This window comes from Electrona antarctica, assembly GCF_951216825.1.
Source record: "Electrona antarctica genome assembly, chromosome: 9".
NCBI classification, from domain to species: Eukaryota; Metazoa; Chordata; class Actinopteri; order Myctophiformes; family Myctophidae; genus Electrona; species Electrona antarctica.
Genome location: NC_136790.1, coordinates 51666159 through 51693029, shown reverse-complemented (window position 1 = coordinate 51693029; position 26871 = coordinate 51666159). Strand labels below are relative to the sequence as shown.

Sequence of the window (26871 nt, the reverse complement as noted above, 5' to 3'; positions counted from 1 at the left end):
ACACACACACACACACACACACACACACACACACACACACACACACACACACACACACACACACACAAAGGAACAAGGTGACACCCACATGTTAGAGATGTATAAGATGGACAGGGAATCAGTTAGGACTGGAAGAGAGAGAGACTAAGTGAGAGACAGCAGAGAGACAAGGGGGGAACCTAGGCGCTCTGCCTGGGACGAAGGCCTCAATATGCTGTAACTATGGAACGATGAAATCTGTAACCTGTAACTGATTGCTGACCAATAAATGGAAAGAAGGATTATGTGCCTGCTTGGATCTCTTATTCATTTCAACAGCAACTTCAACAAAGGAATAAGGTCCACAGAACCCTGTAACAAATAGACATCACAGTTTATTATTATTATTATTATTAAGAACAGCAAGAAGTAACGGAAGTAAAAACAATAGGATCCCAATAATAACTCAAATAAAAGGTGTTTTGAATTGTATACAGTTTTATTTCCATCAGTAGACAAAACTGTTACAGAGCAGGTCCTTCCCACCATCCACATGGGCCTGCATGGTCCTGGACGATTACAGCCAGCTCTAAGCTCTGCAGCCTGCATGACACATGGAGGAAAAAGAGGATTATGTCTCAAGAGATGGAACTCTATGTAGTATTGTCACCGCTGAATTAACCCAATAACCCACTATAGTACTGTAGACCAGGGGTGCCCAAAAGGTAGATCGCGATCTACCAGTAGATCACAAAGGCTGTGCAGGTAGATCACATGACATGCCCCTAAAGAGTATTTCATTTAAATATATTGAAGAGAAAAAAACGATTAAAAAAACATTTCTCCCCCTCTATTTCCCATTCCAAGTGCATTTGTCTTATACTGTACAGAATGTAACATGAACTCTACTATTCCGATAGCCTGGTTAATAAACCAGACCGAATCAGCCGTTGGCAAAAAAAAATTGCCTACCAGCGGATTACGGTCTGGCGAGGCTCAGTAGCACGCCTCTTTCCTACAACCGAGAACAGGTCGGACCAATCGGGACACGTTATGCAATATGGGCGGGCTTTGGTACAGTGACGTTCAATGCTTGAGACTTTTGACTGACAGTAGCTCTGACCAATTGCGTCAAAGAGAAAATGTTTGAACCCGCCCCCCGGGAAATGAAATCCAAGTGGAGCCAGCCCAGACTAATATACCGCGACAGTGTTGTGTGATATTAGTCTGGCTTATTAGCCAGGCCCAGGCTACTATTCCGAAGCCCCCTCAGGTACATAATTAAACTATTTTCAGCAATGGTATAATAATTGATTTGGTGGGTAGATCTTGCCGAGCTGGTCATTTTGAAAGTAGCTCTCAAGTCAAAGTGTGGGCACCCCTGCTGTAGACCATTATCTGAATAATCAGACTCGTGCAGGAGCATAGCCAGAGGTCAAGTACTTAGCACATCAGAAACAGGCAAAGATGTATACGGCCTGGTTCTATAGCCAAGCTTTGATGTTGCTTGCCCTCTGCTGCACCGTTTCCTGGGTCCAGGAATGTCTTTTAGTCCAATTTAGCAATCCTGACTCTCACGGTACGGTAGCAATCTCTAAACTGTTTTGAGGGTGTGTGTTCTTGTCACTAAACTGCCCCTCTCTGCTACCTTTCCCCATGATCAATCTGAAGTTTGTATTGCGTGCATGCATGTGTGTGTGTGTGTGTGTGTTTGTGTGTGTGTGTGTGTGTGTGTGTGTGTGTGTGTGTGTGTGTGTGTGTGTGTGTGTGTGTGTGTGTGTGTGTGTGTGTGTGTGTGTGTGTGTGTGTGTGTGTGTGCGCCCGCGCGTGCGTGCGTGCGTCTGCATGTTACCTCCGGCTCCCAGGCCATTCTTGAGGGCGTTGATCAGAGGGTATGGTCCCTGGCCACAGAAATTGCCACTGAAGTCGTCCTGGTCAAGAGTCCAGACCATGGCTCCACCAAAACCACTCCTCTTCAGCCAGCCAACCTGTACCAGTGCGTTAAAATAAATGACCAAAGCAGGAACTAGAAATGCACTCTTATCGAGCTACCGACTTGCGCTTCACACACAAGTTGGCCATGAATGGCCTACTTGTGCGCGAGCAGAGCACGCAACTTATATCTGACGCTTGTCAACTTACTGTCCCTCCCTCCCTATATATAACTTTGAAACTCAAATCTGTTATGTCATCCACACATGTCCGTTTTTAGATAAACATGCATAGTTACAAATCACCCAATCCCTGATTGGCCGAGCGACGCCACCAACACACGGCCCCAAACCAATCGGTTCGAGGGGCCACCGACATAACGCAGCAAGCTGCCAACTTACGCTCTGATTGGTCGAGCGACGCCACCAAAAACGCACAATCCCTGATTGGATTGGCCGAGCGACGCCACCAAAGACAATACACATTCCCTGATCCCGGACATGCGCAGCCGAATACAGTACTTGCGCCGCTCTGCTCACGCAAGTAACTAGTAGTGTCTACAAATCTGAGCGATGATGTGAAATGCTGCTATGCACCTTGCCCTGATAGCTGACAACGTTGTCGAATCCAACCCAGGTCTGGCTGTTGTAGGCGTAAGGCACCTGCTGGGCGACATCCCAGACCTGTGTGGTTCCTTGTTGGTTCAGGAAGGAGCAGATCTGAATGAAGCAGAGACAAGCCATTAGAAACAAATGTGAGATCTATACTGTATGTATTAGTTTCTATATAGAACGCAAAACCTTGTTGCACTGGAGAAGTACGTGTACAATCTCTGCCTCTGACAAGTCTATTTATGCATGTTTGTTTTGGTGAATGCACGTCACCTTTTGCCTACATTTACACCTATAAGTAAAAATCAGATATTTAACGGCTATCGCAAATATAAAATATAAATGTCATATACAGTAAAAAAATCACACCCGTGTGAACTGAGTGGTGTAAGGTATTATATAGCCTGTCTGACGTAATGAAATCATGTCTGATGTAATGAAATCACACCCGGGTGAACAGGGTGAACATAGCAACCATGCTCATTTTTTCTGCACAGACTAACAAAGCTACATCAAATCATGTCTGACGTAATGAAATCACACCCGGGTGAACAGGGTGAACATAGCAACCATGCTCATTTTTTCTGCACTAACAAAGCCTATATCGTTTTTGAAAATGAGGCAAATCTAGCTTGTTTTGACACAAAAAGAAGAATCCAAGATAGCGTTATTAGCTGACCGCTACCGGAGTGTTATGAGGGCATACTGGACGCAGTTGATCACCGTAATCAATTGATATTAAAATAGGCGACAAAAGGCGCAATTGGCGACGGGTGAGTTAAATGGCAGCGGTGGCCGAACGGATTGCGGAGCGGTCTTGATACCGGAAGGTCGCCAGTTCGAATCAGCGGTCCGACACGTTAAAATTACCACCGCTGAAGTGCCCTTGAACAAGGCATTGAACCACTACGATTAAATGTTCTATGAGCAGGGCCTGGCTGGAAACAAGTTCTTGAGCTCAGCCCAGATACCCTGGGTAAATATAGTAATCATTTAATTTAATTTCAAATACCTCATAGTAGGCCCAGGTTCCAGGGTGAGTTAAATACCTCATAGTAGGCCCAGGTTCCAGGGTGAGTTAAATACCTCATAGTAGGCCCAGGTTCCAGGGTGAGTTAAATACCTCATAATAGGCCCAGGTTCCAGGCGCCATGGTGAATTGACCGGCAGGTCCAGGTCCAGTGCTTGGAGCACCGATACCGGTGTTGGAAGAGGAAGCCAGTTTGAAGGTGTTGCCGTAGGTGGCGAAACCAACCAGCAGCTTCTCAGCTGGGGCGCCCTGGGTCTTCCAGTAGTTCATAGCGTAGTTCTATAATATGGACAGGGAAACATATACAGCACAGCCTTTCAGCACAAATTTATTTCCCCCGTGCTGTCCTTGAACACAGTGGTGAGTTGTCTACTACCATCTTCCATCCTTGTGTTCTGACGGTATCTGACCGACACTCCAGAGCGACTGAAATCTTTTATAACCACCAGCAGTCCAGCAGTCCAACCTATCCCTTTCCTTCAGCGCACGCGCGAGTGTGTGCATGTGTGTGAGTGTGACACACTGTGTGTGTGTGTGTGTGTGTGTGTGTGTGTGTGTGTGTGTGTGTGTGTGTGTGTGTGTGTGTGTGTGTGTGTGTGTGTGTGTTTGCTCGCACATGTGTGGATTGTATAGGCGGGCATCTGCGCTGAAGATGCCCGCCCTCGAATTTTTCATTTCAATACATGGCTTCAAAGCGGTCTGTCGAGGTCCGGGTCTAAACTAGAAACCAATGGGGTTCACTGTGTTCACATTTTGAATGTGGAGGAACTTCCACACTCACCACGTTGAAGTTGATCATGGCACCCTTGTCAGCTGGGCCCTGCCACACAGGACTGTTCTCTCCAGTAACGTGCGCCCAGGAGCCGTGGAAGTTGTAGGTCATCACATGGATGTAGTCCAGGACACTGGTGATGAAAGGATGTACAGGAGTCAGGGGGATTTGAAGAAAATATTAGTGCAAGTGCATAGGACAACCAGGAAGGTCCAATTGTTCCGAAATCTATGATATCATTTTCATTTTTTCTTCTTTTTTTTAAGGTCCCGCAACGACCGCACACTGTGAAACGGCTTAAAGGATGCTATTTATTAAATTGTAATTTCGGTCAAGATCCATTTCTGATTCTGAGCGACTGTAAAGACGAATCGTATAAGCGGGGAAGGAGGCGTCACATCATATTCAGAGCTTTCGTTGCACCAGACTGTATGACGGAAGCATTTGAAAATTGTAGGAGCTCAACAGACACAAATACTCATATAGGTCCTCATTCACAAAGGAGAAATACGCAAGAGTGTAACGGAAGCGGAACGGAAGCGTAAACTGATGCGGGAAATTCCGTCCGATCACGCAACGTTGTTTTGCCGTGCAATTCAAAGAGCGGTGTGTACCACAGGTACGCAGGTGTATGTTGTGAGGTACGCAGGTGAATGCGAGCGGGTGCCAAATGATCGGAAAATCAGCGGATAACTTCATTTGCATTGACCCACGCCCCATTTCACACCATAAAAGGCGTCAAGCATGACTCAGCAGACAGCAGTAAAAAAAACAAAAAAGAACTATAGGCCTTACAGCTCAAACGAAATAGAGGTCCTCCTGACGGAATGCAACAAAATAATGATATTTTCTAGTATAGTGGCTTCACAAATTAAAATAAAAATGATTGCTGGAAAGAAATTAGGCTATACTGCCTCGGTCAGTCAGTGCTGTGCAGATATATCATGAATATAGCCCTCTATTAATTTCCTAATTCCACAGGACCACAAACAAGTTTTTGCACCATTGTATAAAGTATACCACTATAGGCCTACCATACAAACTGTACAAACTGACACTCAATCCATCAAAGGACAGGAAATTAAAAGAAAATGATCTGACCATGTCAAGCGCCGGAGCGACGACCACCACCTGCAGTCTCTTTTTTTTACATCCATATACCATTACATTTGTGCGTGATTCTTTATATTGTCTATAGCCTACCATTAAACTATATAAATCATTTTCCCAAGCTTACAAAACGGTGAACGCTGCTCCGCACCGCTGCAGCAATGTCAAGCTGACTTACGGTATAAAATGCAGCTTTTTTATTTATTTATTTAAGTTCGGGACCAAGGCAGCAAGCTAGCGTATACTTGGCAATTATATTATAAAGCCTTTTCTTTTCTATTAAACAATTGCTCACTCACACCTTTGCAGAGGTAAAACATATATCCGATATTTTTATCAGAGCTGCATTGATTCATGCGGGGAATAGATTAATATCATCTCACTGTCATCTGTCTGAATGCCATGTGGAGAATGGATTTGTTCTGATCATGGACACGTAGGCATAGGCCTATAGCTATTTAAAATTTCAACCATATACGGCGGGTAGCCTCCTCTTTGTCAGATCTAAGTGCAGGTTCATTTATGATGATGTCATATTAAAATGATTCGCGAATTTCGCGGGACATTTGGCACCAAACTTGATTGATCTCATCAATATAGTAGCCTACAGCCCAGCTATAAGTTCCCCATATTATAATTAATTAAGGTGCACTGGCTTAAAACTATGACTGGCCGAATTGCACGCTGATGCAATAATGTGGACTTCTATTTTGTTATAGGGCTAATTCATTTTCCAATGAATTCGTACAGTGCAGAATGCAGATACGTGTATGTTCTTATTATAATTGTGAGTTTGTTTTTTAACATGCAGCGCGAGTCCGCGAGAGCCGATCTACAAGCTCACAACGCGTTGCACTGCGAGTAGAAAGCTGTCAAGTGCAGCGCAATCGCGCATGCTAGAAATATCCTAATAAATAAATAAAAAGGTGTCGGGTTTGCAGGGGCAGTTTCTGTATGGGACTCTAGGCTAACCTGCCTCTAGAATGCATGCATTTAGGCATCCAAGTGATACTTGGCTTTTATATAAGCTATCATTTTTTTATGTGCTGACCAATGTTTTGGACACATTCCTACATATTTTATCTGAGATTTGGGGACTTTTAATTGATTCAGAATGAAGACTAAAGCCTTCTGAATAAATCTACGCAAGCAGTACACGACCCTCTGAGCTGGCGCAGCTTTTAGCGGAGATTCCGACCATCCGACGTCACCGTCAAGTTCACGTTCAAGTTCATGAATTCCCACGTAATGTGGGAATCCACGTAAATGCCTGTCCGCTCACGCTCCGCTCACGTTACGTAACGGTATGAGCGTAAACGCCGTTGTGAATGAGGACCATAGCCTATAATGCCCATGGAGCCAAATACTTGTTTGTATGTTTGTGTGATATCTATACTGACGCTCCCAGCTGGGGAACCTGGTATCCAGCGTCGATCACTCCCTTGTCGGCAGCGACGGCAGCGGTGAGCATCAGACGAGGACGGTAGGTCTGCTGACCTTCAGCCTCGAAGGCAGCCAACAGCTCCTGCAGAGAGACAGGAGGTGGTGAAGAGAAAGATTTCCATACATTTCCGACATTTTAAGGTGCCATTAATGTCTTGTAACATGATAGAAGGCTGACCTGACACAGGGCGGTGAAGCGAGCCTTGTCCTCAGGTGGGGAGCCACGAGAGCCTGGGTACTCCCAGTCGATGTCCAGACCGTCAAAGTCGTACTGGCGCAGGAACTTGATCGTGCTTTGGATGAAGGTCTGACGGTTAGCAGGACTGGACACCATGGCTGTGAACCTGGGGGGAGGGGGAGGGGGGGAGAGAGAGAGAGAGAGAGAGAGAGAGAGAGAGAGAGAGAGAGAGATATTCATCCAAAAGAGTCAAAGAAAGAGTGCCTTTACAGTATCTGAGGTTTCATGTTTAAAGGTATATTCAGTGATTTCACTTAATTCAAATATCACTTATTTTTTGGATAATCCTCCCTACTATAAAGGGTGCTGACCATATAAGGAGTTCCTCCCTGTCCCCAGTGAGCCCCTGGGGTCAAAAAACCCTAGTTTCGGTTTGGGCTTTGGGTGGCAAAGCCTTCATCCAATCAGGATGAGAGGGGCCTTCATCCAATCATGATCGAGTGGGGTGGGCCTTGGTGCACGTGCTGTTGGTCTGTTGTACTTCCCCCACTGTAGAGTGTGTATGTGCACATCTTGTTACCGGGGCGGACCGTTTTTTTTTCTTCCAAATCACTGAATGCTCCTTTAATACTCACTGCTTTCCTAAGTTCCATCCACCAACGGCCAGCAGGGTCTTCAGATTGCTCTTCCTGGACAAAACAAAACAAAAATGTAAATCACTTTGAGTCCTCACACCTTTGTGTCAGCCTGATATGTAGGATAGAATAGATGTAGAATAGAATCTATTCTAGCAGATAGCAAATATACAACCTCGTAGCGTGTCACTTCTATCTATTCGATAGATAGAAGTGACACTGATGAAGTGACAGTGATAGAAGTGATATTACCGTTAACAGGAGGCGAATACCCTGTGTTGACATTGTTGCCATGGCTACGTGACGTCACGAGCCTGGATCTCCCGGGAGAGAAAAGGAGGGAAAGTAACCGTTATATTAAATACCCACCCCCGGCCTTCCAGGAACCACGGGAACCTAGGAGGAGAGGAAGAGGATAGACATTGTGTTGGCCGAGTGCTTGTGTGTGAATACCTGCCTTAGTTCACCTTTTCATTTGTCAACTCACTTCTAAATAAAGGAAGGCTATACAAATACCCCGTAGCGCTGTCTCTGTGTCTTGGTTTATGGTCAAAGTGCGACAAAATCTAAAATGGCTTGCACATTTTATGGCTTGATAAAAGGATGTATCTTCCCACAACAGCAGCCCGGAGGCTGCAGCTCAAGAAAGAAAGTGTAAAGAAGAGGCATCACGTCAACCGGGAGATTCAAAACATAGCCTTAGATTTTGTGAGCATGCGCATGATAAAATATAATGTTTACACTTTCAGAATGTGTGCGTGTGCGTGTGCGTGTGCGTGTGTGCGCGCGCGTTTGTGTGTGTATGTGTGTGCGTGCTCACGGCTTCTTGAGATCCACGAACTGTCCATAGAGCGTCTCATCGTTCCACTCAGTGGTTGTGATCATGTTGTTGTCTATTCCAGCGAAGGCATAGATGATGTGGTCACAGAGACACGGGTCGATGTTGGTGGGCATGTACTTCCCAGCACCGTGACGGTACTGTCCCCAGTTGGTGAAGTAACATGAAAGGATGTAGGAGGATCCTGCAAGGGACGAGTGACAAAATAAGGGCTTGTTGTTGATGTTTTAGTTTTTTGCCGTTTGAGAGTAACACACCAAGTGGACAAAGTCTTACCTAGCTGCACGTGCAGCAGGAGAGCCAGTCCTGCAGAGAGAGATACAAGCAGAGAGAGAGAGAGAGAGAGAGAGAAAGTGGAAAAGGAGTGGTGGTTGGGTCAGTAAGGACAAGCACTAAGATTTATCCTCCGGTTATTAATCTACATGACACATAAATGCTTCTACTTATTACTATAATCATCAGTTATATGAATCATACTGTTACACAACTATTTCGAACAGAAAAGTAGATCCGTTTCATAGTAAATCTAAAGATACAGTTCATTTGCTCTGCACAGAAAAATGTTTTCCTCAACAGCAATTTCTCGACTTACCAACGAAGATGAGAAGCTTGCCCATGGTGCGTCTGTGATGGATCTGGTAGATCTGCTATATTGGTATTTTTTGTGGACTGGTGTCAATATGTTCCCTTTTGGCCCAGACCGTGTTCTCCTTATCCTATTTATGTCATGTCATCCATGTTTATGGCCAAAATATGTTTTCATCTGTCCCATTTAATATCTTATGGAAGTCTCCATAATGTCTGTCCCCAGTCAAGTAAATTCACCATACTGTAGTGTGCTGTTTTGATTTGAGTTTACATGCAGCTGCTTCGATATCAGTGTGGCCTTGATGCCTAGTGAGAAGGAGCATTTCTCGCTGTCGAAAGTTCACAGACGGCAGGGAAAGAATGTTATCAACAGGTTGCCTGGCAACGCCAGCGTCCACGCTTTCCCGGACTATGGCCATCAAGGACGGAATTAAGGAAGCTGTCCCAATATCAGTCCCATCATCTATGTGCTGGTCCAATCAGCGTTCGACACCTAGTGCCAGCGTGGCATTGTGGAAATTAACTGTGTATTGAGCCAATGAAAGTGTATCAACAATTGTAATTCTACAGTATTAATGCCTTTGTAATGAATTGTTCGTCAGAGACTACCCTGTGCCCTTTTGGTGGTACAGGGGAGAGTAATTTGGCTGTATGCGGATCTGTTCTGTCTCTCTGATCTGAAAATGAATAGAACTAAACCATAATCTGCTGACTGGACAATCCTTCTTCCTGGTGGTTTCATCTTTTAATTGACTTGAAGGTATTTTTCTAAAAGAGTATTTCCTGCTTAAAACTAATGGTTAACTTGGTCATAGGCTCTCGGCCTGTTGTGGTGCTGAGTATTTCTGTGTACTCTTTGAGTACTTTCTCTAAAGTATTTTTTATAGTTTAGCCCTGTGTGGCTCAGTAATTCAGTATAATACAGTCCTTTTCTATCTTTGGTGAATCATTAAGGTCCCTTCTGCATTTTATATGCAACTAATGGGTTTTATCTTAATTATAAATCCATCAGTCTGTACAACTAACTGAAGGCCAGAAGCCTCTTATATACCTTCTATTCCTCTCCATATCTGTAAAACATGTTTGATCTGGCTTCGTTATTCTGATAAATCATTTGTTTGGTCAGGAGTTATTTGCCCTTCTCTGTTTTCCACTGGCGTTGCTAATTGTGCCGATAACTTTCAAGTGTTATTCAACAATGATATGATTTTCAGACAATTAGAAGTCAAATGAAGGTTATACAGGTTTGTACACATTCCACCGCACGCACTTTTACAAGGCTTCATGTGCAAAATGTGTGAAAGATGATGTTGATTTTTTTTAGGAAAAAAGACCCCTTGAGATGTACCATCTCGTTTTCGAGGGGCTCCCAACACTGTAACACAGATACATGTCACAATCATTATTGTACATGTAAACAATAAAACAAAACAAATTACATACAACATACATGGACGAGACAAAACACTAAACATTGCAGACCACATTACGGCATTGAATCCAATCATATAACACATTATGCAAACGCTACGTCCTATACAGTGAGTGCAAAAAAATAATAATAATGATAATAGTAATAGTAATACAAAATAAAATAATAATAAAGAAATAAACATGGTGATATAATGGCATATTTACCGATAGCAAGAACATTTAAAGTAAGAAGACAGTGCACTTCTAAAAACTGGGAATGTTGAGATGGATCTATCTGGTAAACTATTCCAGTCTGTAGGGGCTTTAAAAGAAAAGGCATGTTTACCAAATTCAATACTAACCAAAGGAACAGTAAAGTGTCTGTCCTGTCTTACAGTGGAGAATAACTATTAGACTAAAGTAGACATGGAAAGGCTACTGATTCATATTAACACAAATGTAGCCAATCTTTGCTTAGTTATCATCCAGTTAAAAAAAACATGAAACAAGTTGTTAATACATTTTCTTTTTATCTGGACGATAAGCAAAGATAAGCAAACAACACACAATTCAGAAACCATACACACGCACGCACGCACGCACGCACGCACGCACGCACGCACACACACACACTCCGTCCGTCCGTCCGTGTGTCCGTGTGTCCGTGTGTCCGTCCGTCTGTGAACAGCTAATCTCCGGCACCGTTAACCCGGTCGATGCCACATTTAGCACACACACTCCCTGGATGCCAACGATGCTTTGTACCCGTTTTGTACAAATCGCCACAACTACTCAACGCAGCGTCCGATTGTGGTGAAACTGTGCATGCATATTCCCACTAGGCTTTGTAGTAAGGGCATTTTATCAGGTATTTGACCAATCTGGGAACTAAATCGTTACCAAGAAATTTCTTCACCAATGTGTTTCTAAAGGTGTCTAATAACATGTACTAAAAGTTTGAAATTCAACTCCCGTGGGAAAATTTAGTTATTAGCATAATATGTGACCATACCCATAACATCCTATATAAGGCAAAAAAGTCCAAATTTCATCATTCTTTAAGTAGCATGTGACATATGAAACTAGGGTGATTTCATGATTCTGAATCCATTCCAAGCATTAGTTTTGCACAAAAAACACTCCTTGGGCTAAATTAGGCCATATCCAGTTGACCAAATGTGCTGACCTCATCACGTTTGTGTGGCCGTTTTCCTCCCAAGGAGTGTTTTTTGTGCAAAACTAATGCTTGGAATGGATTCAGAATCATGCAAACACCCTAGTTTCATATGTCACATGCTACTTAAAGAATGATGAAATTTGGACTTTTTTGCCTTATATAGGATGTTATGGGTATGGTCACATATTATGCTAATAACTCAATTTTCCCACGGGAGTTGAATTTCAAACTTTTAGTACATGTTATTAGACACCTTTAGAAACACATTGGTGAAGAAATTTCTTGGTAACGATTTAGTTCCCAGATTTTCATAGATTTCTCTTACTATTGGAAGAAATGCCACTTGACCGTTTTCAAACACACACACACACACACACACACACACACACACACACACACACACACACACACACACACACACACACACACACACACACACAAACACACACACACACGTTTATATAGCTCCTAAACATTTTGCCAAACATCACACACACACACACACACACACACACACACACACACACACACACACACACACACACACACACACACACACACACTCCTATCCTCCTGGTGGAGACCTGTGCCCAGAAGGGCACTTTTTCTAGTTTAATATGAAGAGGGCTGAGCTGGTGAATGTTGGCATACAGTTTAGGCTATACTATTATGTGACTGAACCGGTGGAGGAGGAGGCGATGATCAGCAGCAGCGCACCAGATTGTTGGTTGTTGAACTTAGTGCTCAGCACCAAGTATATAACTTAAGTTAACTTGCCATATGCTTAAATGTTTTATAAGACCATCGATTCATCCGCAATAGCTCGTTTTGGAAACGTCGGGGCTTAACGAGACACTGCTGTCTCGTTGAACCCCTGGTTCCCAAAGTGGTCTGGGGGATCCCCGGGGACCCCAAGCCGTGGATAGCTTGCACCCACAGCGTGGATATCTCGCCCCGGGCTTTGGGGCGACCGATCTTCCCGTTGGGGCGACCGATCTTCGCCGCTTGGGGCGAGTTGGCAAAGGGGCGAGCCGTCTCGTATTCCTTGAGGGAGTTCCAGGGGGGACCCAGCTAAATGATAGTTTGGACCCAAATGGACTATTATGGGTCTGTAACTCAGAGAGTAAATTAGCATTGATTTTACAATATAAATTGGGGGTCCCAGAGATAGAAATGCCATTATATGGGGGGGTCCGTAGACTAATGCATGTAAAACTGGGGGACGTTGAAATTAAACGGGTTGAGAATCACTGCTCGAGCCGTAAAAATCTTCTCTCATGGGGGTCCCTGGCATATCTTTTCAATTGGCACGTGTTCCCATATTATACTCAACTCCACACCTTTCAAAATTAAACTGGCCAAACCAAAAACCATACCCTGGTTAAACGACCAGACCAGGGAAATTAAAAGGCAATGCAGGAAAGCCGAAAGGAAATGGAAGAAAGACAAACTCACCTCCTCACATGACCATCTCAGGGAACTGATGGCAGGATATCAGTCCGCAGTCAGGAATGCCAGAAACAGCTATTTCTCTCACCTCGTTGCCTCACACTCTCATAACTCCAGGATACTATTTAAAGCAATTGATTCCGTAATTAGCCCACTGCCCAGTCAGCCTCTGGAGGCCTCACCAGAAAGATGTGAGGAGTTCCTCCACCACTTCATCAGAAAAGTTGAAGGAATTAGGCAGCAACTCCACTCTGTACCTAGAGCCCCTGAGATTCACCCAGCACCACCATCTCACCTCACTACATTTCAGCAAATCCCTGCACTGACTACACTCCTGGAGATAATATCTCATATGAAATCATCCTCCTGCCAACTAGACACCATCCCGACCACATTCCTGAAGGAGGTTATAGAGACTGTTGGCCCATCCATTTTATCTATTTTAAACTGTTCCCTGTCCTCTGGTGTTTTCCCTTCCAGCCTTAAAAGGGCCCTGGTACAGCCCCTTTTGAAGAAACCATCTCTTGACCCCCTCGTTCTTAATCATTTTAGACCCATTTCCAAACTTTCATTTTTATCCAACATTTTAGAGAAAGTTGTTTCTAATCAACTGATTCCGTTTTTAAATTTTAACAGCATTTTTTTTTAAATTTCAATCTGGCTTCCGCACCCTCCATAGCACTGAGACAACTCTTTTAAAAGTCACAAACGATCTACTCCTTGCTGCCGACTCCGGGGACTGCTCAGTGCTATTTCTCCTGGATATTAGCTCCGCATTTGACACTGTAGATCACTCTACAGTGTCAAATGCTATCGGTAAATATGCCATTATATCACCATGTTTATTTCTTTATTTCATTATTTTATTTTGTATTACTATTATCATTATTTTATTGTTTGCACTCACTGTATAGGACGTAGCATTTTCATAATGTGTTATATGATTGGATTCAATGCCGTAATGTGGTCTGCAATGTTTAGTGTTTTGTCTCGTCCATGTATGTTGTATGTAATTTGTTTTGTTTTATTGTTTACATGTACAATAATGATTGTGACATGTATCTGTGTTGGGAGCCCCTCGAAAACGAGATGGTACATCTCAAGGGGTCTTTTTTCCTAAAAAAGAAACTTGAATCAACATCATCTTTCACACATTTTGCACATGAAGCCTTGTAAAAGTGCGTGCGGTGGAATGTGTACAAACCTGTATAACCTTCATTTGACTTCTAATTGTCTGAAAATCATATCATTGTTGAATAACACTTGAAAGTTATCGGCACAATTAACAACGCCAGTGGAAAACAGAGAAGGGCAATTAACTCCTGACCAAACAAATGATTTATCAGAATAACGAAGCCAGATCAAACATGTTTTACAGATATGGAGAGGAATAGAAGGTATATAAGAGGCTTCTGGCCTTCAGTTAGTTGTACAGACGCACCATGGGCAAGCTTCTCATCTTCGTTGGTAAGTCGAGAAATTGCTGTTGAGGAAAACATTTTTCTGTGCAGAGCAGCAGAGGAAATGAACTGTATCTTTAGATTTACTATGAAACGGATCTACTTTTCTGTTCGAAATAGTTGTTTAACAGTATGATTCATATAACTGATGATTATAATAATAAGTAGAAGCATTTATGTGTCATGTAGATTAATAACCGGAGGATAAATCTTAGTGCTTGTCCTTACTGACCCAACCACCACTCCTTTTCCACTTTCTCTCTCTCTCTCTCTCTCTCTCTGCTTGTATCTCTCTCTGCAGGACTGGCTCTCCTGCTGCACGTGCAGCTAGGTAAGACTTTGTCCACTTGGTGTGTTACTCTCAAACGGCAAAAAACTAAAACATCAACAACAAGCCCTTATTTTGTCACTCGTCCCTTGCAGGATCCTCCTACATCCTCTCATGTTACTTCACCAACTGGGGACAGTACCGTCACGGTGCTGGGAAGTACATGCCCACCAACATCGACCCGTGTCTCTGTGACCACATCATCTATGCCTTCGCTGGAATAGACAACAACATGATCACAACCACTGAGTGGAACGATGAGACGCTCTATGGACAGTTCGTGGATCTCAAGAATCCGTGAGCACGCACACACATACTCACACACACGCGCGCACACACACGCACACGCACACGCACACACACACATTCTGAAAGTGTAAACATTATATTTTATCATGCGCATGCTCACAAAATCTAAGGCTATGTTTTGAATCTCCCGGTTGACTTGATGCCTCTTCTTTACACTTTCTTTCTTGAGCTGCAGCCTCCGGGCTGCTGTTGTGGGAAGATACATGCTTTTATCAAGCCATAAAATGTGCATGCCATTTTAGATTTGAACAACTTTAACCATTAGTTCATACTTTGGCTGTTCAGAAATAGCAGATATACAACCTCGTAGCGTGTCACTTCTATCTATCGAATAGATAGAAGTGACACGCTACGAGGTTGTATATCTGCTATCTGCTAGAATAGATTCTATTCTACATCTATTCTATCCTACATATCAGGCTGACACAAAGGTGTGAGGACTCAAAGTGATTTACATTTTTGTTTTGTTTTGTCCAGGAAGAGCAGTCTGAAGACCCTGCTGGCCGTAAAAGGAAAGCAGTGAGTATTAAAGGAGCATTCAGTGATTTGGAAAAAAAAAAACGGTCCGCCCCGGTAACAAGATGTGCACATGCACACTCTACAGTGGGGGAAGTACAACAGACCAACAGCACGTGCACCAAGGCCCACCCCACTCGATCATGATTGGATGAAGGCCCCTCTCATCCTGATTGGATGAAGGCTTTGCCACCCAAAGCCCAAACCGAAACTAGGGTTTTTTGACCCCAGGGGCTCACTGGGGACAGGGAGGAACTCCTTATATGGTCAGCACCCTTTATAGTAGGGAGGATTATCCAAAAAATAAGAACAAATAAGTGATATTTGAATTAAGTGAAATCACTGAATATACCTTTAAACATGAAACCTCAGATACTGTAAAGGCACTCTTTCTTTGACTCTTTTGGATGAATATCTCTCTCTCTCTCTCTCTCTCTCTCTCTCTCTCTCTCTCTCTCTCTCTCTCTCTCTCTCTCTCTCTCTCTCTCTCTCTCTCTCTCTCTCTCTCTCTCTCTCCCCCTCCCCCTCCCCCCAGGTTCACAGCCATGGTTTCCAGTCAGACTAACCGTCAGACCTTCATCCAAAGCACGATCAAGTTCCTGCGCCAGTACGACTTTGACGGTCTGGACATCGACTGGGCTGGACTGGGCTCCCCACCTGAGGACAAGGCTCGCTTCACCGCCCTGTGTCAGGTCAGCCTTCTATCATGTTACAAGACATTAATGGCACCTTAAAATGTCGGAAATGTATGGAAATCTTTCTCTTCACCACCTCCTGTCTCTCTGCAGGAGCTGTTGGCTGCCTTCGAGGCTGAAGGTCAGCAGACCTACCGTCCTCGTCTGATGCTCACCGCTGCCGTCGCTGCCAAAAAGGGAGTGATCGACGCTGGATACCAGGTTCCCCAGCTGGGAGCGTCAGTATAGATATCACACAAACATACAAACAAGTATTTGGCTCCATGGGCATTATAGGCTATATGAGTATTTGTGTCTGTTGAGCTCCTACAATTTTCAAATGCTTCCGTCATACAGTCTGGTGCAACGAAAGCTCTGAATATGATGTGACGCCTCCTTCCCCGCTTATACGATTCGTCTTTACAGTCGCTCAGAATCAGAAATGGATCTTGACCGAAATTACAATTTAATAAATAGCATCCTTTAAGCCGTTTCACAGTGTGCGGTCGTTGCGGGACCTTAAAAAAAAGAAGAAAAAATGAAAATGATATCATAGATTTCGGAACAATTGGACCTTCCTGGTTGTCCTATGCACTTGCACTAATATTTTCTTCAAATCCCCCTGACTCCTGTACATCCTTTCATCACCAGTGTCCTGGACTACATCCATGTGATGACCTACAACTTCCACGGCTCCTGGGCGCACGTTACTGGAGAGAACAGTCCTGTGTGGCAGGGCCCAGCTGACAAGGGTGCCATGATCAACTTCAACGTGGTGAGTGTGGAAGTTCCTCCACATTCAAAATGTGAACACAGTGAACCCCATTGGTTTCTAGTTTAGACCCGGACCTCGACAGACCGCTTTGAAGCCATGTATTGAAATGAAAAATTCGAGGGCGGGCATCTTCAGCGCAGATGCCCGCCTATACAATCCACACATGTGCGAGCAAACACACACACACACACACACACACACACACACACACACACACACACACACACACACACACACAGACACACACAGTGTGTCACACTCACACACATGCACACACTCGCGCGTGCGCTGAAGGAAAGGGATAGGTGCTGCTGGACTGCTGGTGGTTATAAAAGATTTCAGTCGCTCTGGAGTGTCGGTCAGATACCGTCAGAACACAAGGATGGAAGATGGTAGTAGACAACTCACCACTGTGTTCAAGGACAGCACGGGGGAAATAAATGTGTGCTGAAAGGCTGTGCTGTATATGTTTCCCTGTCCATATTATAGAACTACGCTATGAACTACTGGAAGAACATGGGCGCCCCAGCTGAGAAGCTGCTGGTTGGTTTCGCCACCTACGGCCAGACCTTCAAACTCGCTTCCTCTTCCAACACCGGTATCGGTGCTCCAAGCACTGGACCTGGACCTGCCGGTCAATTCACCATGAAGCCTGGAACCTGGGCCTATTATGAGGTATTTAACTCACCCTGGAACCTGGGCCTACTATGAGGTATTTAACTCACCCTGGAACCTGGGCCTACTATGAGGTATTTAACTCACCCTGGAACCTGGGCCTACTATGAGGTATTTGAAATGAAATTAAATGATTACTATATTTACCCAGGGTATCTGGGCTAAGCTCAAGAACTTGTTTCCAGCCAGGCCCTGCTCATAGAACATTTAATCGTAGTGGTTCAATGCCTTGTTCAAGGGCACTTCAGCGGTGGTAATTTTAACGTGTCGGACCGCTGATTCGAACTGGCGACCTTCCGGTATCAAGACCGCTCCGCAATCCGTTCGGCCACCGCTGCCATTTAACTCACCCGTCGCCAATTGCGCCTTTTGACGCCTATTTTAATATCAATTGATTACGGTGATCAACTGCGTCCAGTATGCCCTCATAACACTCCGGTAGCGGTCAGCTAATAACGCTATCTTGGATTCTTCTTTTTGTGTCAAAACAAGCTAAATTTGCCTCATTTTCAAAAACGATATAGGCTTTGTTAGTGCAGAAAAAATGAGCATGGTTGCTATGTTCACCCTGTTCACCCGGGTGTGATTTCATTACGTCAGACATGATTTGATGTAGCTTTGTTAGTCTGTGCAGAAAAAATGAGCATGGTTGCTATGTTCACCCTGTTCACCCGGGTGTGATTTCATTACATCAGACATGATTTCATTACGTCAGACAGGCTATATAATACCTTACACCACTCAGTTCACACGGGTGTGATTTTTTTTACTGTATATGACATTTATATTTTATATTTGCGATAGCCGTTAAATATCAGATTTTTACTTATAGGTGGAAATGTAGGCAAAAGGTGACGTGTATTCACCAAAACAAACTGCATAAATAGACTTGTCAGAGGCAGAGATTGTACACGTACTTCTCCAGTGCAACAAGGTTTTGAGTTCTATATAGAAACTAATACATACAGTATAGATCTCACATTTGTTTCTAATGGCTTGTCTCTGCTTCATTCAGATCTGCTACTTCCTGAACCAGCAAGGAACCACACAGGTCTGGGATGTCGCCCAGCAGGTGCCTTACGCCTACAACAGCCAGACCTGGGCTGGATTCGACAACGTTGTCAGCTATCAGGGCAAGGTGCATAGCAGCATCTCACATCTTTGCTCAGATTTGTAGACACTACTAGTTACTTGCGCGAGCAGAGCGGCGCAAGTACTGTATTCGGCTGCGTATGTCCGGGATCAGGGAATGTGTATTGTCTTTGGTGGCGTCGCTCGGCCAATCCAATCAGGGATTGTGCGTTTTTGGTGGCGTCGCTCGACCAATCAGAGCGTAAGTTGGCAGCTTGCTGCGTTATGTCGGTGGCCCCTCGAACCGATTGGTTTGGGGCCGTGTGTTGGTGGCGTCGCTCGGCCAATCAGGGATTGGGTGATTTGTAACTATGCATGTTTATCTAAAAACGGACATGTGTGGATGAAATAACAGATTTGAGTTTCAAAGTTATATATAGGGAGGGAGGGACAGTAAGTTGACAAGCGTCAGATATAAGTTGCGTGCTCTGCTCGCGCACAAGTAGGCCATTCATGGCCAACTTGTGTGTGAAGCGCAAGTCGGTAGCTCGATAAGAGTACATTTCTAGTTCCTGCTTTGGTCATTTATTTTAACGCACTGGTACAGGTTGGCTGGCTGAAGAGGAGTGGTTTTGGTGGAGCCATGGTCTGGACTCTTGACCAGGACGACTTCAGTGGCAATTTCTGTGGCCAGGGACCATACCCTCTGATCAACGCCCTCAAGAATGGCCTGGGAGCCGGAGGTAACATGCAGACGCACGCACGCACGCGCGGGCGCACACACACACACACACACACACACACACACACATGCATGCACGCAATACAAACTTCAGATTGATCATGGGGAAAGGTAGCAGAGAGGGGCAGTTTAGTGACAAGAACACACACCCTCAAAACAGTTTAGAGATTGCTACCGTACCGTGAGAGTCAGGATTGCTAAATTGGACTAAAAGACATTCCTGGACCCAGGAAACGGTGCAGCAGAGGGCAAGCAACATCAAAGCTTGGCTATAGAACCAGGCCGTATACATCTTTCCCTGTTTCTGATGTGCTAAGTACTTGACCTCTGGCTATGCTCCTGCACGAGTCTGATTATTCAGATAATGGTCTACAGCAGGGGTGCCCACACTTTTTGACTTGAGAGCTACTTTCAAAATGACCAGCTCGGCAAGATCTACCCACCAAATCAATTATTATACCATTGCTGAAAATAGTTTAATTATGTACCTGAGGGGGCTTCGGAATAGTAGAGTTCATGTTACATTCTGTACAGTATAAGACAAATGCACTTGGAATGGGAAATAGAGGGGGAGAAATGTTTTTTTAATCGTTTTTTTCTCTTCAATATATTTAAATGAAATACTCTTTAGGGGCATGTCATGTGATCTACCTGCACAGCCTTTGTGATCTACTGGTAGATCGCGATCTACCTTTTGGGCACCCCTGGTCTACAGTATAGTGGGTTATTGGGTTAATTCAGCGGTGACAATACTACATAGAGTTCCATCTCTTGAGACATAATCCTCTTTTTCCTCCATGTGTCATGCAGGCTGCAGAGCTTAGAGCTGGCTGTACTCGTCCAGGACCATGCAGGCCCATGTGGATGGTGGGAAGGACCTGCTCTGTAACAGTTTTGTCTACTGATGGAAATAAAACTGTATACAATTCAAAACACCTTTTATTTGAGTTATTATTGGGATCCTATTGTTTTTACTTCCGTTACTTCTTGCTGTTCTTAATAATAATAATAATAATAATAAACTGTGATGTCTATTTGTTACAGGGTTCTGTGGACCTTATTCCTTTGTTGAAGTTGCTGTTGAAATTAATAAGAGATCCAAGCAGGCACATAATCCTTCTTTCCATTTATTGGTCAGCAATCAGTTACAGGTTACAGATTTCATCGTTCCATAGTTACAGCATATTGAGGCCTTCGTCCCAGGCAGAGCGCCTAGGTTCCCCCCTTGTCTCTCTGCTGTCTCTCACTTACTCTCTCTCTCTTCCAGTCCTAACTGATTCCCTGTCCATCTTATACATCTCTAACATGTGGGTGTCACCTTGTTCCTTTCTGTGTGTGTGTGTGTGTGTGTGTGTGTGTGTGTGTGTGTGTGTGTGTGTGTGTGTGTGTGTGTGTGTGTGTGTGTGTGTGTGTGTGTGTGTGTGTGTGTGTGTGTGTGTGTTGACCCTTAAGGCTCAGTTGACCCTCAGTCAACAAGTTACCACAGCGGTCCTTCTGTAAAAGGATTCCTGAGTGGTAAAAGTCACTGTCCAATATGTATGACAGGATGAACTCAAAGCTGTTGTAAGCTTTAACAGATCTTAAAGTGTCTAGGCCATCTTTAGTGACTTGCTATTCTAGATTAACTCTTCACTCAGGCATGAGACCTGCACCCTGCATGTGACCTCCTGTAGGCCGAAGTGTTGTGTACAATTATGACATATGTTGAGAGGCATAAGCTATCAAAATATACATCACTGCATAGTATGCATGTAAGTCAAAAATAAATACTACTGAATGTCTGTCCATCTTCCTCGTCATCATCGATGTCCACCATGAGTACAGTATGTCCACCATGAGTACAGTATGTCCACCATGTGTACAGTATGTCCACCATGTGTACAGTATGTCCACCATGTGTACAGTATGTCCACCATGTGTAGTGTACAGTATGTCCACCATGTGTAGTGTACAGTATGTCCACCATGTGTACAGTATGTCCACCATGTGTACAGTATGTCCACCATGTGTACAGTATGTCCCCATGTGTACAGTATGTCCACCATGTGTACAGTATGTCCCCATGTTTACAGTATGTCCACCATGTGTACAGTATGTCCACCATGTGTACAGTATGTCCCCATGTTTACAGTATGTCCACCATGTTTACATGCAGTCATGCACAGTATGGCTGGCTGACATTTCCACACATCCCTTCATCTGCTGCTCTCTCAGGCACATCTCGGAGCAGTTTGAGATTCCGAGACTTCCAAGAACAGTGTGAAATGCAATAGGTCTTCTTGCAGCCACATTTGATGAGATGTTTAATAGTGTGAATTTGATGATATTGTAATAGCAATATAGCAGCACTGATTTTTCACACCAGCATGCCATAGGTAGGCCTACATGTGATCACTTTAAGAAGTTTCATTATGATTATGACTGTGAAGTTGGCCGATTGGTCAAGGCTCCAAAAATGTGACAAGCAGAGATGCAAAGTTTGGGGCGTTTTATTTTCTCCCAAACGAGTCTTCCAACAACAATTACAGTGCAGCATAAATAGTGAAGGCCTTAAATAAATCAGTATAAGACTTTACCAAAAATGAAACAAAAACTCAACTAAAGAAAACAACCAAGGAACTTGATATATACGGTAGATACTGTTAAACAGGCGACACTCTTACAAGACAAGGGCCCTGGCAGCTCTCCCCTAGGTGCTTACAGCTTGTTGCTCCAAGCCCAACTAACTGAATGCCCTGCAGTCTCCCTCTGGCCTCTTATAGGGAGTGGATCCTATACCACATGGCCCTGCAGTCTCCCTCTGGCCTCTTATAGGGAGTGGATCCTATACCACATGGCCCTGCAGTCTCCCTCTTATAGGGAGTGGATCCTATACCACATGGCCCTGCAGTCTCCCTCTTATAGGGAGTGGATCCTATACCACATGGCCCTGCAGTCTCCCTCTTATAGGGGGTGGATCCTACCTCAGTCTCCCTCTTATAGGGAGTGGATCCTATACCACATGGCCCTGCAGTCTCCCTCTTATAGGGAGTGGATCCTATACCACATGACCCTGCAGTCTCCCTCTTATAGGGAGTGGATCCTATACTACATGGCCCTGCAGTCTCCCTCTTATAGGGAGTGGATCCTATACCACATGACCCTGCAGTCTCCCTCTTATAGGGAGTGGATCCTATACCACATGGCCCTGCAGTCTCCCTCTTATAGGGAGTGGATCCTATACCACATGGCCCTGCAGTCTCCCTCTTATAGGGAGTGGATCCTATACCACATGGCCCTGCAGTCTCCCTCTTATAGGGAGTGGATCCTATACCACATGGCCCTGCAGTCTCCCTCTTATAGGGAGTGGATCCTATACCACATGGCCCTGCAGTCTCCCTCTTATAGGGAGTGGATCCTATACCACATGGCCCTGCAGTCTCCCTCTTATAGGGAGTGGATCCTATACCACATGACCCTGCAGTCTCCCTCTTATAGGGAGTGGATCCTATACCACATGGCCCAGCTATACATTCTCATAGAATATGACTAACCTCACCTTCAAAGGATGTTGTACAACATAATATAAGTTACATTTCTCACTCCACATTATAGTCAACAGACTCCTAAAACACTATTCTTAAATACAAACACACCCCTCTTCCTCTACAATACTTGGCACCCTCCAATTTAGAGAGGCGTGCCCACACTGACTGACGATGTACTCTGAGGTTATCAGTAGCCTAAGTCTTAAACAGGCCAGAAACATGTACTCTGAGGCATCTCCATCTAGGAGGCCTGTTCCATTACTATGAATGAACCAGCAGGGAACATTCACTCCATTCTTCACGTCATTCCTATATAGCCTGGCTAATAAGCCAGACTCAAATCACACTTTTGCCAACGGCTGATTCGGTCTGTCTTATTAGCCAGGCTAATGCCTATAGTCCTTCTGCCAGCCTCTGCGGACTAATGAGAAAGAGACAGTATATTTACTCACAGATAAATATACATAGAAAAGAATTCACACTTGTGTGAAGTGAGGGGCGCTCTTATCATCATACATCATCGTACATCATTCCGTGCTCAGCCAATCAAATCATCACAAAAGTCATTCCGGGCCAATCACTTCTTCGCGTTTTCGCTTTTCTGCCCTCACTTTCATCTCCAATATGTACTTTTGCCCAGTCAATCAAATCATCGCAATGGGGTGATCAGCCAATCACAAGCCACAATGTTTGTGTTCACACAAACCCAGACAGTGGGAACAGGAGGGGCTAGCGGCCCTCAAAAGGTCTGAAGAGAGTTTTTTTACGTCATTATAAAGTCCATAGACTTGGCTGCCACATGATGTAGCGCCCCCCTCAAAATCACACTTGTGTGAAGTGAGCGGTGCCTTGAATGCAGGTTGCGTCACTCAAACAGACTAAATAGACAGACCATCCTGGGTGGGAACCCCTTTTAAGTGTTTTAAGCATGTTATACTTTAGCTATTGAAAAATAGCAGATCTACAAGCTCATAGTGCACCGAGTACAAGCACCGAGTGCCGCGTTACGAGCTTGTAGGTCTGCTATTTTTGAAAAATCGTGAATATATGTGGCGCAAATCTTTGAATATATATTCATTCAGAGCCAAAGCTTTTAACTCAAAGCTTTGCTTCTGGGGTGAGTCCCTGGAACAACATATTTTCAGATGGGGGTCGGCGGCAAAATACATATAATCTTGGGGGTCCTTGACATAGAAACATGGGTTTTCAGAAAACTGTCAGGATTTAGAAGACATTTGTAGAATCCTTCCCAGGTCAAACCACATGCTGAAACAGACTAATAGACACAGTTCAGTCAGACAACTCACGGAATAGATTTAACCAATATTTATTATAGAATGAGAATACAGTGTGCATATGATATTTATCTTGACGTTTGGCTCTGCTGCATTTACTCCCTGCTCGGCACGATTAACCATCATAAACATTAAGAGCAGGGAGATAGATATACAATGAACCCCCCATGGGGAGCATAAATAACAGAGCCCACCGGTGGTGCTGGGGTGGTGGTGGGAGCAAACATCACATAACAACCAGGAACCATAGCAGAAGGAAGGCAGGAAGAGCATGCAGACTAGTGAGCTTAATTAGCCCGCCCAAATGTTGGGAGTGGCCAGCTGGCACCGCTCAAAAAATACCTATTTTACACAATTACATCAGGAGGTATTAGAATTTACAAACATAATCAATAATGTTTCCCTATGCGCCAAATCATTCACAGATAATAATAAAGCCAAAAAACAATTATACAAACACACACACAATTCGAAGGAGCTTTATTGGCATGAGAAAACAAACCTTTACATTGCCAAAGCAAGTACAATACAATAAAAAACGTTGAAAATGGGAAGAGTACACAGCCACAAGCTCTAGAACGTGGAGGGAATTCAGCTGGAAGAATATTACCAGATATTTCACAACTCCAAAGATTACAGCAAGAATGCAGTCTAAACAACAATCATGCTGGAGGCTATGTGGAAGTATAAATGTTGACCACGAACACATATTTTGGAATTGTCCTAAAATAAGTAATTATTGGGACAATGTATGGTCAGAGATAAAGAAGATACTAAGCTATGAGATACCTAAGACTAGTGTTGTGCTTTATCTGGGTGATTTGTCACAGGATAATACGCAGAGAGAAGATATATACCTGGTCAAAGTGTTATTGGCAGCTTGTAAAAAAGCAATTACAAGGCTATGGTACAAACCAGAACCTCCAGCTTGTGAGCAGTGGCTGAGCATTGTGGAGGAGATATTTGTAATGGAGAAACTAACTCATGTATTTAGACTACAAGAGGAACTATTCATTGAAAAATGGGAGAAATGGACTGAATATAAAAATCAACAGAACGACACCAATGTTAACAATGATGGACATTCATAAATAGACTGAAATATGTTGTATATTAATGATATAACTGAACCCTTGCACTGTAACTGTCATTTTATGTTTTGTATATTTTTTATTTTTACGTCTACCTGCAAATAAGAATTAAGTTTAAAAAATATATATACAGTTGGAGGGGGTACAGAATTTTGAAAAAAAAGAGGAGACAGTTGAACCCACAATTAATTCCAACTCCCCAGTGTCAATAAATAAACTATTTCAGTTTTTTATTTTTTACAATTTTTATCCCACGATTTTTGCAACCCATTTTTGAATCCAGTGTCAATTATCTAATGTAATCCTGGGCGCTGCGCTTCCTCCGCCAACCTAGGGGGGGCAGCGGACTGACCTCATGCTCCCTTCTATGCATGAGGAGTCCAAGCTGCTTCTTTTCACCTGACAGGGGAGAGTTTCCCCGGCTGGACGTAGCGCATGGAAGGAACACGTTATTCCGAGCAGTTCCTTTCCCCTCCATCAGGCTGGCCAGGGGGAGGTAGTTTAGAGACCAGGATTACTGCATGTTTTTTGTGAGGGTACCTACCTTGGGGGACACGGGGAGAACATGTGAGGGTACCTACCCTAGGGGACACGGGGAGAACATGTGAGGGTACCTACCCTCAGGGACACGGGGAGAACATGTGAGGGTACCTACCTTGGGGGACACGGGGAGAACATGTGAGGGTACCTACCCTCGGGGACACAGGGAGAACATGTGAGGGTATACCTACCCTAGGGGACACGGGGAGAACATGTGAGGGTATACCTACCCTAGGAGACACGGGGAGAACATGTGAGGGTACATAACCTTGGGGACACGGGGAGAACATGTGAGGGTACCTACCTTGGGGGACACGGGGAGAACATGTGAGGGTACCTACCTTGGGGGACACAGGGAGAACATGTGAGGGTACCTACCTTGGGGGACACGGGGAGAACATGTGAGGGTACCTACCCTCAGGGACACGGGGAGAACATGCAATCCCCACACAGAAAGGCCCAGTGCCCACAGCGTCCCCAGCGGGAATCGAACCCAGGACCTTCTAGCTGTGAGGTGACAGCACTACAGACTGTGCCACCGTGCCCCCCTTTTCAGTCCTTCTGTTGAGAATGTGTTCAGATATACACCTGTAAGGAAAACCTGCTAAACCGCGTCCCAGCTGTCTTGCTGTTGAACAGTGTGCAGTGTGTGTGTGTGTGTGGGTGTGTGTGTGTGTGTGTACGTGTGCTCCTTACTGTCTATATAGGGTACG

At 44.3% G+C, this 26871-nt stretch overlaps 2 protein-coding genes across 2 annotated transcripts; one reads left to right on the top strand and one right to left on the bottom strand.

Annotated features, from left to right (window-relative positions):
* Positions 1-568: 568 nt before the first annotated feature.
* On the bottom strand, positions 569-9145 carry LOC306930038 (acidic mammalian chitinase-like; the record flags this gene model as incomplete). The annotated part of the gene is made up of 11 exons (XM_079510777.1): positions 569-582; positions 1832-1967; positions 2508-2630; positions 3646-3831; positions 4334-4457; positions 6835-6959; positions 7056-7221; positions 7691-7744; positions 8511-8712; positions 8805-8834; positions 9121-9145. 11 exons carry the CDS (start codon positions 9143-9145, stop codon positions 569-571), a joined length of 1185 nt encoding a protein of 394 aa, XP_079366903.1.
* Positions 9146-14597: 5452 nt separating this feature from the next.
* Positions 14598-20529, top strand: LOC306930037 (acidic mammalian chitinase-like; the record flags this gene model as incomplete). The annotated part of the gene is made up of 11 exons (XM_079510776.1): positions 14598-14622; positions 14917-14946; positions 15039-15240; positions 15730-15771; positions 16304-16460; positions 16557-16681; positions 17094-17217; positions 17707-17892; positions 18908-19030; positions 19571-19706; positions 20516-20529. The coding sequence occupies 11 exons, from the start codon at positions 14598-14600 to the stop codon at positions 20527-20529; spliced, it is 1164 nt and encodes a 387-aa protein (XP_079366902.1).
* Between the last annotated feature and the right edge of the window lie 6342 nt (positions 20530-26871).